Source organism: Rhincodon typus, chromosome 18 (genome assembly GCF_021869965.1).
Source record: "Rhincodon typus isolate 14 chromosome 18, sRhiTyp1.1, whole genome shotgun sequence".
Lineage (NCBI taxonomy): Eukaryota > Metazoa > Chordata > Chondrichthyes > Orectolobiformes > Rhincodontidae > Rhincodon > Rhincodon typus.
The window spans coordinates 45,013,257-45,029,831 of record NC_063349.1 but is presented as its reverse complement, the minus strand read 5'-3'; the positions used below and the strand labels follow the sequence as shown (position 1 = coordinate 45,029,831).

Sequence of the window (16,575 nt, the reverse complement as noted above, 5' to 3'; positions counted from 1 at the left end):
CTCAAAAGAACCCTCTTTCCAATCTTTGCCTTTTGGCATCCATCCTCTGCTACCAATCTCTCTTTGATCGGGCTAGTTGTTCAGACAGAAAACCAAGACAACTTTCTTTGTAGATAGAGCTTATTAACCTCTCAGTCCTACAGCTCCTTTTGCACACCAGTCCCACCTACTCCGTCTTTATATCAACCAAGTTGCTATATTAACCTAAGGTTAATTCTTACTTTTATTGGATAACTGACAGTTATTTGATTCTTTTTGGAGGGTTTCTCTCCATGAGACCTAGCAAGAACTCTCAACACTTGCCTCATTATCCACCTACCCAACTCCATGACACTCATCTCATCTAATTCTAGCCTCATTCTATCACTCGCTGTGTCCTGAACAACTTGCTATTGCCGCTATGCACCTAGATGTGCTCTGTCAGTCTGGAACTGCTCTGCATAGTTCCTAACATTTGTCCTGGACATGGTGGAGAAGTGAAAATTGATGCCCCACTTTGCCAGCAGGTTCTAGTGGATGGAGTGATATACAGATGGGACCTCCTCTTTCCTCAGGTCCAGCAGTGGAGGCCACCAGACTGTGCCAGTCTGGGTTTAAAAGTACCACCTGGGTCATTGCAGTCTCAGCCGTCTGGAGGGATGTCCAGCACTGTAGGAAGAAGGTCAATGTCCTTCTTAATTCTGCCAACATGAGTGCCACCATCTTCTCTCTGAGACCCCACACTCACTGTTTCTCTGCAACTGTGCCCGCCTCCCACCAATGCTTATGCTCCAACACACTCATTATTGCCTGTGACCTCTTCCTTCACTTGCTGTCACCCAGCCAAATCCCCGAGACCACTAACCCTGCATACCTTACACTGCCTACTCACTCATTTGGGACATCTTCCAACCTGCACCAAAAGTAAGGGCTGTGCCACCCACTTTTATCTCCATTTACACACGCCTCTCTCCTATGCCAGGAGGAAAACAGCCCACAATACGATGGAGTCCAGATAACTGTGGCTGACTGACTGTGTGTCTAAGACCCTGCACTGATATCAGAGGCTGAAGACTATCTCCCTTAACTTGTCATGGCTGTTGGCAGTCCTCAGCCAAGCTTCCTGGCCTCATGGCTGCAATACAGCAGTTCTATTGGGCCTGGTATCTCTAATGGGTAAGATGTAAAAGGCAATGCAGGGATACTGTGAGCATCCAGCTAGGCTCAAAATGAGGTACCCATTCTGTTTTCCATGCTATGAATTGTCTATATCTAGTTTGCTCATGGTAGTTAGTAGGATAGATAGCTGCATATTAGTGAAATGAGATTTGCAGTTAATAAGGTCATTAACAAGTAACAATTCCTCATATTAGGTAACTCACCACTTCCTAGTGAGATGATCATCCCAATGTCCAGAACCTAGTTTAAAAATGAAACCAGTTGCTCCTGACATTTAGAAAGGCCTCACTGGACTTCTCATACAATTCTCTCTGATATCCCACCATAGTCCGTGTCATCAAGCCTTTACAAAATATGCACACAGTGTTCTTAAGGTTATAGTTACAGTATTTTGACCCAGCAGCAGTGAATAGATGGTGATATATTTCCAAGTCAGGATGGTGTGTGACTTGCAGGTGATGGTGTTCCTAACTTGTCCTTCTAGATGGCCAACATTGCAGGTTTGGAAGGTCCAGTTGGAGGACCCTTGGTGGTTACTGCACTGCATCTTCTAATTAGTACACATTGCTGCCACTATGTGCCAACGGTGTGAATGCAGAAGGTGCCAGTGAAGTGGGCTGCTTTGTCCAAGATGCTGTTGATCTTCTTAAGTGTTATTAGAGCTGCACTTATCCAGGCAAGTGGGGAGTGTTCCATCACACTCTTGACTTGTGCTTTATAGCTGGTGGACAGGCTTTGGGGAGTCAGGAGCTGAGTAACTTGCTGCAGGACTCCCAGTGTCTGATCATTTCTTGTTGACACTGTATTTATATGGCTGGTCCAATTCATTTTCTTGTCAATGGTAACCCCCACAATCTTGATATTTGGGATTGTTCTGTAGGTATGACTGTCCCACATTGACTCAAGTAAAATGAACGCCTTACTGTTCCTTCTGGGAATCTAAGATTTAACTGATTTGTTTTTCTGATTTCACAGCTTCTTGCTGCCTGTTCATTGACTTGACTTGCTGTTCTGTCGAAAGAATGTTTGCCCTGAGTCTAACATTGTATCACCTCTGTCGCATTTTGTTGTGGTTTTTCTCCAGTTGTATCACCTTTCCATGGTCAGGGGAGGTGATGTTTAGCTTGAGATTGTGTTGTAAAACTGGTAATCCCATTTATAACCTCCTCCCCATTAATAATTTGGCTGGTGAGTAATTATTATTCAATGGTGCTGTTCTGTAACTCAGGAGAGCTAATTCTCAGACTGGATACTTCATCAGTGACTTTGCAGATTTGACTGCACTTTCTATCCTTGTCAACCGAGGAATGGAGAACTGAGAATATCATCTGATTGATCACTACCGCAAAACTGAACATCCTCAAAACCTTGTTCACCAACTGACATCTATAGTTTGAGACAAATTCATAGTCTAGTGTATTGTTACTAGATTATTAATCCAGAGACCTATGTAATGTTCTAGGCCCAGATCATGACAGATGTTGGAGTTTGAATTCAATAAATGTCTGGAATTAAGGATCTAATGATGACCAATTGTCGATTATCAGGAAAAACCCACCCAGTTTGTTAATGTCTTTAGGGAAGAAACTCTCCCATCCTTTCCTGGTCTGGCCTACATGTGACTCCAGCCCCATAGTAATGTTGTTGATTCTTAACTGCCCTCTGGGCAATTAGGGAGGGGGTATAAATGCTACCCTGGCCAGTGAAGCCCACTTAGTGTAAATGAATTTTAAAAAAAGGAAGCCACACATCGCATAGATCATTTAGTATTCTGATCACTGAGTTTGCTGTGTTTGCATGAAGTCTTGATACAGCAATCCATCTTGAATAACTATCGACTAGGAATAAATGCAACTTTCTTCTAAAATGAAACAAATCCATTGCTCACCTTGTTCATGGCCTTTCTGGAAAGCCTAATGAAACCATTGACTCTGTAGGCACTTGGCGGGTATGACACATATTTGGTATTACAAAATGTAATCCTCTATGACTTTCAAATTGTCTAGTCTCCACACTGATTGTTGTGCCCTTGGGGAACATGGAGGTATCACTTCCTGATACTTACATGTTCCCTGTGTAGTTTCTGTGGGATTACTCTTCAAACCCCAATGGTTTGTCCATTCTTTATTCACACCAATAAACCTCCCACTATTATCAAGTATTGTTTTGGCTTGGGGTACCCTTATCAGCACAAACATACTTTGACTCATCCCCCCCAAATGGGAACTTGGCTTGATATGTTTAAATTTTGCACTTAGTTACCATGGTGGTTAGTCACTGAATCATATTCACGAGTCTGCAGATGTTCTTTAACAAAAAGATGTTAAGTTTGACACAAAAAAGCAAACTAAACAACATATATAAAACACAGTTAGAAGTATCTTAACATAAACAGCAAAAAAAAGTCTTAATCTGTTCCCCAATTCTATGCTTTTACAGACTCATAACTCCAGAAAAATTTCACTCATTTCTCAACTCTGTAACTGACTCTACCCAGTTCCTTTTCCATGGAATGTGGAGACAGTTTTACAATTCTTTTCTGAGACTGCTGTTGTGAACGTTCATATTCCTGATGGCCCAAACTTTTTCAGTTCTAACAAACTTAAACATTTCTAACTGAACTCTCCAATCACAGAAGCTTAACCAACTGAAACACTTTGGCTAGTGTGACTCATTTCTCTGAACTAAAAACTTGATTCCTCTGCTAAGAGAAATTGATCTCCCCTCTGAACCAAACTCCTGTTTCTTCTGAACTGAGACTTTGAGCTTTCTGTATTGAAGTCCAAACTAAATTAATGATTTTCTGGTCTATTACAAATGCAGCAATATTAGTAACCCAAACCACAGGGATTCTTCCAAGCACTTGATTGAAATCACATATTTTCTTGGAATTGATGCATTGGTCTCTGTTTCAAGTGATCTTCTGACCTCAAAGAAACGTTATTTTCACAGAACCAGCACAAATCTATCTGCCTCTATTTTAAACTTTAATACATACAATATAGACTTTAACATGACATCTCCCCAGTAATATAAAATCCTTAAGAGGCATTTTCATTTTCTGTCAATTGTTCTTATCATTGCTATGTTAATGCTACATCAATAGTAGTACCTACCATATTTATATTAAATATACACTGATCACTGCATTCGATTTTCTTCATGTTACTGTTGACAAAGCATCCACTATAACATCGTCCATGCCAGATACACAAATTTTTAAATTGTACGCTGGTATCATTAAATGCAACAAAACAGTCTTCATTTTTAAAACAAACTTGACAGATTATAGGCTGTACAAATAGCAGTCTCTTCAGAGTTGTTGGATTTGGAGATTACACATTGATTTGAATATTTACCATCAAATATTTCTACCGATAAGCAGCTTTTGGGAAAAGTAACTGATAAACCGTTTTAACCCTATTTTGTCTTCTTGGGATAGAATGGCAACAATACTGGTGTCATTTGTATCAACAGCCAGTTTGAACGGCTCCTCATAAATCGCTGCTGGCAAAACCAGTGTGTTTTTAAAACAGCTTTAAAGTTGTTGAAGGCACTCTAACATTCTCCATCTGTTCAACTTTTTTTGTTTTCTTTCAACAAATTTGACAAGGTGTCGCTACAGTGCTGAAGTTCACAAAAAAACTTCCAAAAAATCCACATGTGTCAAGATATCAGAGCATTTCACATTTTGTCCGGGTATGGAAAAGTCCAAAATAACCCACTTTCCACTTCCTTATAATAATTGACCTGTCCCACAGTGTGGCACAAATAAGTTACTTTTGCTTTTGCAAGTGTACTTTTATTCAAATTTATGATCACACGGACTGTTTGTAACTGAAATAGTTTAACTAAGTGGTGTTAATGTTCATCCTAGGTTTGGCTGATAACAACCAAGTTGGTGACCAAGATGATAATATACAATACATAGATTAGACATTAGATTACATATCAGTTAGATATAGATTATATAATCCTTCAATAACTTTGGTTAATGGTTAGACAGTAGCTGGTGCCTTTTTCATTCCAAACAAAATAACTTTACAATAATAAAGTCTATCCAGTGTTACAAAAGCTGATATATCAGTCAATGGAACTTAAAGTATCCTTTTAAGCAAGACAATCTTAGCAACAAATTGCGCCCATCCAATTGTTTCTTCTACTCACGGAATCAAATATGAATCCACCTTCACTGCTGAATTGACTTTGCGATAGTTAACGCAAAATCTTTATGGCCTGGAGTTTCAGAAACAGGTGAGGTCTAGCTGGTATGAACCTGTCAATACTGTTATAGTTCATCATGAACTTAATCTCTTCCTTCATTTGAACTAACTTATCTGAATTGAATGTGGAAGGATGTTTTCTTATACAAAATGTCATGAATAGCCAAAGAGTATTTTTGCCTAGCCAGGCACCAGTACTGCAAAAAGACAGAGTTGTTCTGTTGGGATGGGCTTCATATGAACCATGCTGGGATTTATATACTAGTGAGATGTATAATAAGTGTTATAGGTAAGGTTTTAAATGAATTATGTGCGGAACTGGTTCAATTGAAGGGAAGTTTAAAAGATTGAAAAAGAAATGAGAGATCAGAACTGCACAGTAGTGAATAGGGTAGTGAAGAGGCAAATAATAACCAGATGTGACAGGAGGATGCAGAAAGTATAAGCAGGAGAGTGCGACAGAAATTAGAACCAGAGTAAGTAATAATGGTAAAAAGTCGAAGCTAAGGCTCTTTATCTGAATGTGTAACACAATAAATGAGTTGAAAGCACAAATAGAAAGAAATGAATATGACTTGATAGCTATTATAGAGATGTGGTTACAAGGTGACTAGTATTGGAAACTCAATTTTGAAGGTTATTTGATGTTCTGGAAAGGGAAGGGAAATTTGGGTAGCATCATTTAATATAGGAAGATATCAGTGTGGTGATCAGTAGTGATATAGGAGCAATAGATCTGTTGTGATTCCACATCATGGTCTGGCAGCATCTGGTGAGAGAAAAGAACAGAGTAAGCGCCTTAAGTCCAATGTTTTGAGAAAGGGTTACTGGAATCATTAACTTTGTTTCTCTCTCAACAGATGCTGCCAGATCCGCCCTTTTTCTCCAACACTTTGTGTTTTTGTTTCAGATTTCCAGCACCCACAGTTCTTCGTGTTTATATTGTGATGTGGAATCAGTTTGGAAATAAGGAACAGAGAGAGAGCAAAGTCACAGTTAGAAGTCATCTGCAAGCTCCTAAAGATTCGCCACTGTAGCATAAATTATAAATCAGGAAATAATGGAGGTGTCTAAGAAGGGCACCACTACAGTCATGGGTGATTTTAATCTGCATATTAACTGGAAAATCAAGGGTAACGTGGAAGACAAATTTGTAGACAGCATTCTTAGAGCAGCACATTAAAGAGTGTACCTGAGAATAGGCTATTTTATATCTATTAGGGCTGTAAAGAAGAAGGATTAATAAAAGCTAGTTAGAAAGTTTCCGTAGGGGGTAGCAAGCAGAATATGGTACACTTTCAAATTTAGTCTGAGCGAGATCAATTCAAGTCTCAAACCTATGTCATTGACTTAAATTAGAGCAACTACAGAGGTTTGAAGAAAGAGTTGACTAAAGAGGATGAGGAAAACTATGGGAAATTTCAGTAGATGAGCAGCTACTGACAGTTAGCAGATATTTTATAACACTCAGTAAAAATTCGAAGGTTCTGTCTTAATTTCAGAGTCTTCCTTTGCTAGCTGTGTCCATCAATCCCTGTTTTAATTTCTTGATGCAGGAAGTTTTTTCCTTAGCTACTGTCATTATTCATCTTGTGCTTTAAGCTAATACTTCATCCTGCAGGTTGAGATCCCAGTCTGAAGCATCTTGGGCTCTGGGTATTCGCATCTACATTGTCCCTGAGGCTGCTTGTTCCTGATCACCGAATAGAACTCTTCAAGTCCTGATATAACATTCCTTTATTTACATCTGAACACACTAGATTCTGAAACACAGTTGTCCAGTGTAGTGTCTAAGACCTCTCTCTCTCTCTCCACATGCTCATTCTAGACTGCTACCTTTCCCTTACTGATGTCAATGTTATGTGATCAGTTAGATTGTTTATGACTTACATGTATCTCATTTTACCACAAGGAGAGAGAGAGAGACAGAGAGAGAGATACAGGAAGGCTGAAAGTGTAGGACACGGAAAGAGAGACAGAGTGGCACAGGGAGAAAAGGAGACTGAAACAGGGAAAGAGGGATAGAAAGATAGGGAGAGAGAGTAAGTGAGATAGCAAAAGAAAGATGTTGTACTAATTGTAATGATCTAATAACCAATCAGGGATTGACTAACTCTGTGGGTTAGTTTATTTTAAATAGTAAAACACATCATAAGTTATGAAGCAGAAAATATAGCAAACCAACAGATTTCTAAGTGTGCAGCTTGCAGAAAAATGACAGGCAGAGTCACAAAATTGTACACACACAGCACATGCGGTTCTTAAAAGTGAACTCTCTTAAAAGCAACGGCCCCTCCTTTCCAAAAACTAAGTTTAAGTATCTGCAAAAATTTGTAATAATAACAATTAGACTCGACTATGTATAGGTAATTTGCAAATATGTCCAGATCTTAAGGTGATGATTTGGCTGAAGGTACTGTGGATTGTCTGTAGTCATCAGTGGTTTTATCTGTTGATTTTGTTTATGTTACTTAGTTTTTCTTTCATGGACTGCTATTCCTGTTGCTCTTCCAGAATTTCCTTATCCTGATGAAGTACAGTCAAGTTTTATATCAGATTAGCAACTAACAGATATGTATAAGTGGTTCATATCTTCATAGCATTTACTGTTTTGATCCTTAAGAGCTTCCAATTTGTTTGAAGTTTTTATTTTCATACCATGGGTCCTTCTATCAAAGTTTAATCTTCTGTTGGTGCAGTTTTTTTTGTTCATAACCTGCTCCATTAGCTATTTAGCTTCTTCAATTTTTCTTTCCATTTTGTTTTCTTTAACACCTGGACCTTTTTCACTCATTGCTTCAGAGATTGTTAGGTATCCTTGAAGTTTTGTTTTAGTTCTTTCATGACAGCATTATTGCTGGCATTTATTTTCAAAAAGGCTCTCAGTAATGATTTACAGCTCCTTATTGTACACATTGTGCACCTCTGCTTATTCTGTCATTTTCTTCAGGAGTGCTTTGAGCTCAAGCTGATGTTTCTGTAGCTGTACCTGCCGAGTCTGATTTGTTTTACAGAATTGCTCCAGCTATAGATTACCATCAATCCAATGAAAAGATTGTCAATGAGATTGTAGTTCATCCTAGTTCCTTTCTTTTTCAGCTGTTAACTCATCCTAGTGAGGTACCTCCTTAAGATCTCATAACTTTAGAGATGGCAATTAAAAGTCTGAAGTTATGCTGAGCTGGTTGGCCAACTGTTTCCTCTTGTGCTTTATTTTCCCTGCACCTCAGACAGCTGAAATTTTAAGTCCACAAATTCAGAAGAAAGTGAAGTGTTTCCAGTCATCTTTCATATTCAGTTCTGTGTGTGTTTCTTGGATAATTTCTGGAAATTTCTGTTGTCTCTCTGATGTTTGACTGTTTCTATGGATTGTGAATAATGCAAGGTCATAGCATGCTGGTACATCACAATTGTTGATCTAGCTCTCTAAAATGCAGAACATCTGCAATGTTCAGGCTGATTGTTTGTACTTGCACTCCAGCACAATTGATCCTGAACGTGCAATTGGTGAAGTGTTGTATGTTAAAAGATTTACATACGTAGATTTCATCATTAATTCTCATGTCAGTGAGTACAGGTTTTTAAGAATACTTTGTCGATCTTAGCAAATAACAAATTGTCATCAGTTTACTGAGGACTGATTATTCTGAATGCTTGCAAAACTTTGGACAACGTGATGTCATTGACGTTTTCCACAAGATTGACAGTGTGAAATCAGAGTTCACTACTCTTTGTCTTGTCATGTACATTGTCAGATTTTGGCTATTGATAACTTTGTGTATTCATGGCCTTCAGTTTAACTTGAAGGTATTCCTCTTGTGTGATCTGTTCTGGTCATGTCGGGCTCTTTGCAGTTGCATCAGTCTTTCACTGGTGTACTGCCTCTGCCAATGACATACTTAAATCTAGAAACTATAGCTCTGAATGCTGAACTTTTAAATTTAGTTAGGAGGTTTGCTGTGTCTCAATTTAATCTAGGATATTTTGTTTATATTCTGGCAGTATTTTTTTGATGTTCCCTAGCTTGTTATCAGTTGGCCTTTCCTGAGTGAGTCAAACTACCCTCTTGATAGGGGTTGACTCTCAGACGCTGTAATGAACAAAGACACCTAGTCACGTGCTTTTCCTTTAGATTGACTCAGTTGTTAACTATTCAAGCACGATAGGATTTCTTAGCATGATGTTTTGCCCTTCTTTATTCTTTATTCATTCACGGGATGAGGGTGTCATTGGCCACGCAGCATTTATTGCCCATCCCTAATTGCCAGAGGGCAGTTAAGTGTTAACTACGTTGCTGTTGGTCTGGAGTCACATGTAGGCCAGGTAGGATGGCAGTTTGCTTCCCTAAAGGACATTAGTGAACTAAATGTGTTTTTCCAGACAATCGGTAATGATTCTTAATTCCAGATATTTATTGAATTCAAATTCCACCGTCTGTCGTGGTGGGATTCAAACATGGGTCTCCAGAACATTATCTGGGTCTCTGGATTAACAGTTCAGCGATAATACCACTACGCCATCGCCTCCCCTAAATTGCGACAAACACGCACTGCCATGACTCGGATGTGAACCAAGGTTGCTGTGCCCACAATGTAAAGTACTAACCATTATATGATCATGGTGCCACATGGAACAGCACACCAGCTGTTCTCCATGTTGTGTTGATGTTAATGGCCTAATAATAGATCATGCATTAGGGATTGATTAACTCTAACTCTATGGGTCAGTTTAGTTAGAGCCGTTGAGTTGTTACATCATGGAAAGAGGGCCTTCAGCCCATCATGCCCATACTGGTCATTAACATCTAGCTATTCTATTCCCATTTTCCAGCACTTGGCACATTGCCTTGTTTGCTTTGGTGTTTCAAGAGCTCATCTAAATACTTCTCAAATGATCTCGAAGATTCCCACCTCGATCACCCTTCCAGGTAGTGAGTTCCAGGCACTAGCACCCTCTGGGTGAAAAGAAATCTACAAATCCCATCTAAACCTTCTCTTCTTACTTTAAAACTGTGCCACCTAGTTATTGACCCTTCTACTAAGAGGACAAGTTTCTCCCTACCTATGCTGTGTGTGTCCCTTAGAACTTTTTACAACTTAATCAGACTCCCACGTCAGCCTTCTCTGCTCTAAGGGTAGCAGCCCAACCTGTGTAGTCTCTCTTTATAGACCAGGCAACATCCTGATGAATCTCCTCTGCACTGCCTAGTGCAATCACGTCCTCCCTATAGTGTGGTGGTAAGCACTGCATGCAATACTCTAGTTGTGGGCTTAACTAATGTAATGCACAGTTCCATCATAACCTCCCAGCTCTTGTATTCAATGTCTTGCCTAATACAGGCAAGTATCTCATACGCCTTCTTAACCATCTTATCTACCTGTCCTGCTATCTTCAAGAATCTATGGACATGCACACCAAGGTCCCTCTGTTCCTTTGTACTTCCTAGGGCCCTACTATTCGTCAAATACTTCCTTGCCTTGTTAGTCTTACCAAAGTGCATCAATTCACACCATTCAGGATTAAATTCCAATTACCACTGTTCAGCCAATCTGACCAGCCCATTTATATCATTTTGTCTTCTAAGGTTTTCCTCCTCACAATTTCCCACACCACAAATTTTATAACATCTGCAAACTTTTTGATCATACCCCTACATTCATGTCTAGATCATTAATGTACACAACAAACAACAAGGGACTGAATCCTGTGGAAAACCCATTGGACACAGGCTTCCAGTCACACAAACGCCCTTTTGACCATTATCATCTGCTTCCTGCCACTAAGCAAATTTTGGATCCAATGGGCTCTTAGCTACTTAACTAGTCTGTCATATGAGACCTTATCATAAACCTAAGTCTGTGTAGACCACACCAAATTCACTACCCACACATGAAGGCCTAGTTACAGCCTCAAAAAATTATTTCTAATTGTTAGAATGATCTCCACCTTACAAAGCCATGACATGCCAATTAATCGATCCTTGCCACTCCAATTAGAGATTAATTCTGTCCCTCAGATTTTCTTCCAAAAGCTTCCAGCATAGATGTTAGACTCACTGGTTTCTAGTTTCCTTGTTTGTCCTTACCACCCTTAATGAAGAATGGTACTACATTAGCTGTCCTCCTGTGTCCAGAGAAGATTTGAAAATGAATGTGAGAGCCCTGCAATTTCCTCCCTTACTCCCATAGCAGCCTTGGATACATTCATCTGGACCTCGGGATTTATCCACTTTCAAGCCTGCTAAAACTCTTCATACCTCCCCTATCTTCATGCTAATTTGTTTAAATATATCACAGTTCATCTCCTTGATTTCTATACCTACGTTGTCCGCCTCTACAGTGAATACAGATGCAAAGTACATTTAAAACCTCAGCTACATCTTCTGGCTCCGCACATACATTGGTACTTTTTTTCCCCATTGGACCTTAATTTTTCTCTGGTTATGCTTTTGCCCCTAATATACTTCAAAAAATGTCTTTGAATTTTCCTTAATGCTATACACCAGTGCTTTCTCAGGTTCCCTCCTCACTCTAACTGGTATTTTTAAGTAAGCCCCTGCATTTTCTATATTGTTTTAAGACATCCATTGTTTGGAGCCTTCGGTATCTACCAACAGCTTGTTTATTTTCTTTATTCAATCCTGTACATTTCTTGACAGCCAAGATTCTATGGACTTGTTGGTCCCACCCTTCCCCTTTCTGGGAACATTTTGGCCCTATACTCTTGATATTACCCTTTGAAATGTCTCCCACTGCAGATTTTCCTTTGAATAGCTGCTCCCAGTCCGTTTTAGTCAGATCCAGTCTTGTCTTATTAAAATCGGCCTTCCCCAGTTCTGAAACTTTATTTCCTGTCAATCTTTATCTTGATCCATACCCATAAACACCTTAAATCTAACTGAATTATGGTTACTGTCACTGAAAAGCTGTACGTGTGAGAGAGAGAATGTAACAGTGGTAGAAAATGAGACAGAGTAAGTGAAAGTGTGACTGGAATTTTGAGAAATAGAGAGAGAGGGAGACAGAGGAGCAGAGCGAGGGAGAGAGAGAGGGAGACTTGTCTTCAGTAAAAGGTTTACTTGAAACCAGGAACCTCTCTGACCTCACTCAAGCTGCATCAAGTGTCCTAACTATGCACTGGATGGTGATGTGATGAAGGCTGTCCTCTCTCCCACTCACACCAATCCATATTAAAGTTCCCATGGAGTAATAAGAAATTTTAGATAGTGACCTGCCTTTCGTTACGCTCAATGTCAAATCTTTGGGGGTCCAGTAGATGTGTTATATTTGGAGTTCCATATAAGATACCTCACAAAAGGCTAAGTCAGAAGATAAGAGCCCACAGTGTTGGAAGTAGTATAGTGATGTAGATAGAGAATTGGCTCATGGGCAGGAAACAGCAAATGGTGATAAGTGGTTTCTTTTCAGGTTGGTGACCCGTGACGAGTGGGGTTCCATAGAGATCTGTACTGGGACCACAATTGTATACAATATATATTAATGATTTGGAGGAAGGAAGTGAATGTGCTGTCGCCAAATTTGCAGGCAACACTAAAATGGTTGGAAAGGGAAATTGTAAGAGGGATGCAAACGGTTTACAGAGAGATATTGATAAGTAAGTAGACAAAAAGTTGGCAAGTGGAGTATAATGTGGGAAAATGTGAAGTTGTTCATGTTGGAAAGGAGAACAAAAGAACAGAATATTATTTAAATGAAGAAAAACTGCAAAAAAGCTGCAGCACAAAAGGCCTTGGGGGGTCTTGTGCACGAGACACAAAAAGCCAGCACACACGTGCAGCAGGTAATCAGGAAGGCTAATGCAATGTTGGCCTTTACTTCAAGAGAGTTGGAGTATAAGAATAGGGAAGTCTTACTGCAACTGTGCAGGGTGCTGGTGAGACCACATCTGGAAAACTGTGAGCGGTTTTGATCTCCTTATTTAATGAAATATATAATTTCATTGGAGGCAGTTCAGAGAAGGTTCACATGAATGATCCCTGGTATGGATGGATTGTCTTATGAGCAAAAGCTAAACAGGTTGGGATTCTAGTCGCTGGTGTTTAGAAGAATGAGAGGTGATCTTATTGAAACATACAGGATTCTTAAGGGGTTTGACGGTAAATGCTGAATGTTTCCCCTCTTGGGAGAGTCTAAGACCAGAGGGCACAGTCACAGAATAAAGGGAAATAAAAACTGAAAGAACTGCGGATGCTGTAAATTAGGAACAAAAACAAAGTTGCTGGAAAAGCTCAGCAGGCCTGGCAGCATCAGTGAGGAAAAAATCAGAGTTAACGTTTCGGGTCCGGTGACCCTTCCTCAGAACTGTTCCGAGGAAGGGTCACCGGACCTGAAACGTTAATTCTGTTTTTTTCTTCACAGATACTGTCAGACCTGCTGAGCTTTTCCAGCAACTTTGTTTTTGTTACAGAGTAAAGGGATGCCAATTTAATCCTAGACGAGAAAGAATTTCTTCTCTCAGAGGGTTGTGCATCTTTGGACCTACTTGTCACAAAGAGCTGTGGGGACAGAGACCTCATGTATACTTAAGGCTGGTATAGAAAAATTCTTGATCAGTCGGGGAATGAAGAGTTATGGGGAAAGGGCAGGAAAATGAACGTGAGGAATGTCCAATCAGCCATAATCCTATTAAATGGCAGAGCAGGCTAGAGAGACCGAACAGCGGCCTCCTGTTCCTATTTCTTATGATCTTATGGTCTCACTCCAAACCAGTTGGGAGAAGTGTGAAATCAGTAACTAATGATTATAGGCTCATTAACAGAATGCAACATTACATATGCAAAAGCAGAACGCTACATTGCTGGAAATCTGAAATAAGAACAAAAATGCTGGAAATAATCAGAGATTTGGCAGTATCTGTGGAGAGAGACACTAATGTTTCAGCTTGATCACCTTTCATCAGAACATATTCTGAAAGCTGCCACCCAGGTGGATAGAGTTGTTAAGAAGGCGTATGGTGTGTTAGCGTTCATTAATAGAGGGATCGAGTTCAAGAGCCGTGAAGTTATGCTCCAGCTATACAAAACCCTGGTTCGGCCACATCTGGAGTATTGTGTCCAGTTCTGGTTGCCTCATTATCGGAAAGATGTGGAAGCGTTGGAAAAGGTGCAGAGGAGATTTACCAGGATGTTGCCTGGAATGGAGGGTAGGTCTTACAAGGAAAGGTTGAGAGAGCTAGGGCTTTTCTCTTTAGAATGACAAAGGATGAGAGGTGACTTGATAGAGGTGTACAAAATGATCAGAGGTATAGATAGAGTGGACAGCCAGAGACTTTTTCCTAGGGTGGAGGTAGCTATTACGAGGGGGCATAGTTTTAAACTGGAGTGGAGGTAGATATAGGGGAGTCATCAGAGGTAGGTTCTTTACTCAGAGAGTGGTCGGGGTGTGGAATGCATTGCCGGAGAGGGTAGTGGAGTCAGCCTCATTAGGGGCATTTAAGCGGCTACTAGATAGGCATATGGATGATAGTATAAGGTAGGGGTAGAAGTTAGATAGACCTTAGGATTAGGGTAAAAGTTCGGCACAACATCGTGGGCCGAAAGGCCTGTACTGTGCTGTACTGTTCTATTATCTATGTTCTATATTAGATATGTCAGCCCCCACTATTGACCAGTTCTGCCCTTCCTTACAGTCTGTCTTTGCAAACTTTTGAAAAATCAACTGAACTGAATGAAACAATGACAACACCTTAGAATAAAAAAACAGATTGGAAACACTGAACGTTTAAATTGGACTTTGGAAGATATTGATGCACTCTAGCCCCAACTGGTAACTCAAGGCCTCAAGCATAAACTGACCCTATCATTTCTGGGTAACCAGAAAGGGAGAAACATTCGCGTTTGGGGAATTGAACCACAGTCTTCCACATAAGAGGAGATGATACCAGCCCAGAGCTCACTGCATATCGGTCTCTCTCTTTGAGTGCTATAGGTACTTAGTTAAGCAATGACCTTCACAAGCATATCTCAGCAATATAAATGGCATACCATTAACACTCAATTCCTAGAAGGAGAGAGGTGGGGGGACTATGTCCTCTGTAAATGTGGATTCAAAATCAAAAATCGACTAGAAGATTAATTAAGATTACAGCCTCAAATTTCGGCATAAAAACGTATGAAATAGGAGTAAACTAAATGTGGGCGCATCAGATTTCACTATCCAAATCAATTCTGACTGGTGTGACCAGAAGCATCAGTTTTACTGAGGACTGCATGTGTGAATAATTACACTGACTTAGAAAAGAACCACTTTCAGCTGGTGAAGATCGAGTGATGGGTGGATTTATTTTCTGTTGCAGAAAGTTGGATTGAAAGATGCCTCAGTGAGAGTGAAAGCAAACGGTTTCCAAACCATGCCTCGTTGGGGAACGTGTCCATTGGTGAGGAACGTGAGTACTGGGTGGGTGCTTTGACTGGGAACAAGACCTTGATAACAGAAAATCACAGATAGAGGAGAATCCAAGGGCATTATGAAGTATCATTAGCACACAGTAACAGCATTGTGTACCACCTACGAGATGCATTACAGTGATTTTTCCAAGGTTTTTCCAAAAGCACCCTCCAAACCAACAATCTTTATCATCTAGAAGGACAAGGACAGCAGATACATGGGAACACTGTCATCTCCAAGTCACTCACCATCCTGACTTGGAAATAAATCGCTGTTCCTTCATTGTCACTGGGTCAAAATCCTGGAATTTCCTCTGTAATGGTATTGTAAGCCAGCTGCCCCACATGTTCTGCAGCAATTCATGAAGGCAGCTCACCACTATCTTCGCAAGTGCAATTAGGGTTGGACAACGAATGCTGGCCCAGCCAGTGACTGTTATTTCACATCAGCTGATGAGAGAACATATGAATAAGAATAACGGGGATGTGGTACTCACTCTCGAAAAAGTAATTCCCTAAATTAGTGCAAACGTGACACAATAAGCATTATGAATGCAAGAAATATGATGCAAATGAAAGAAGTTCCTTCAGAATTCAGAGAACTGGATTGTGTGTTGGAGTGTGGGGATTGGGTATGTTTGGGCTGTGGGGAGCGGTGTGTTTGGGGTGTTGGGGGGTGTGTTTGAGGTATGGGGTGTATGTTTGGGGTATGGAGGTGTGTTTGGGGTGTTGGGGGTGTATTTGGGGTGTTGGAGGGGTGTGTTTGGGGTGTGGGGGGTGTGTTTGGGG

General features: G+C 40.3%; 1 protein-coding gene across 1 annotated transcript in view; it reads left to right on the top strand.

Moving 5' to 3' along the window:
* The window catches only part of rfx4 (regulatory factor X, 4), a 122,519-nt gene that overhangs the window by 10,779 nt on the left and 95,165 nt on the right, over nucleotides 1–16,575 (top strand). Inside the window, exon 2 of the mRNA XM_048607937.1 lies at nucleotides 15,696–15,785. Within this exon, the coding sequence (XP_048463894.1) occupies nucleotides 15,696–15,785 (90 nt within the window). The remainder of the gene's footprint in view (nucleotides 1–15,695; nucleotides 15,786–16,575) is intronic.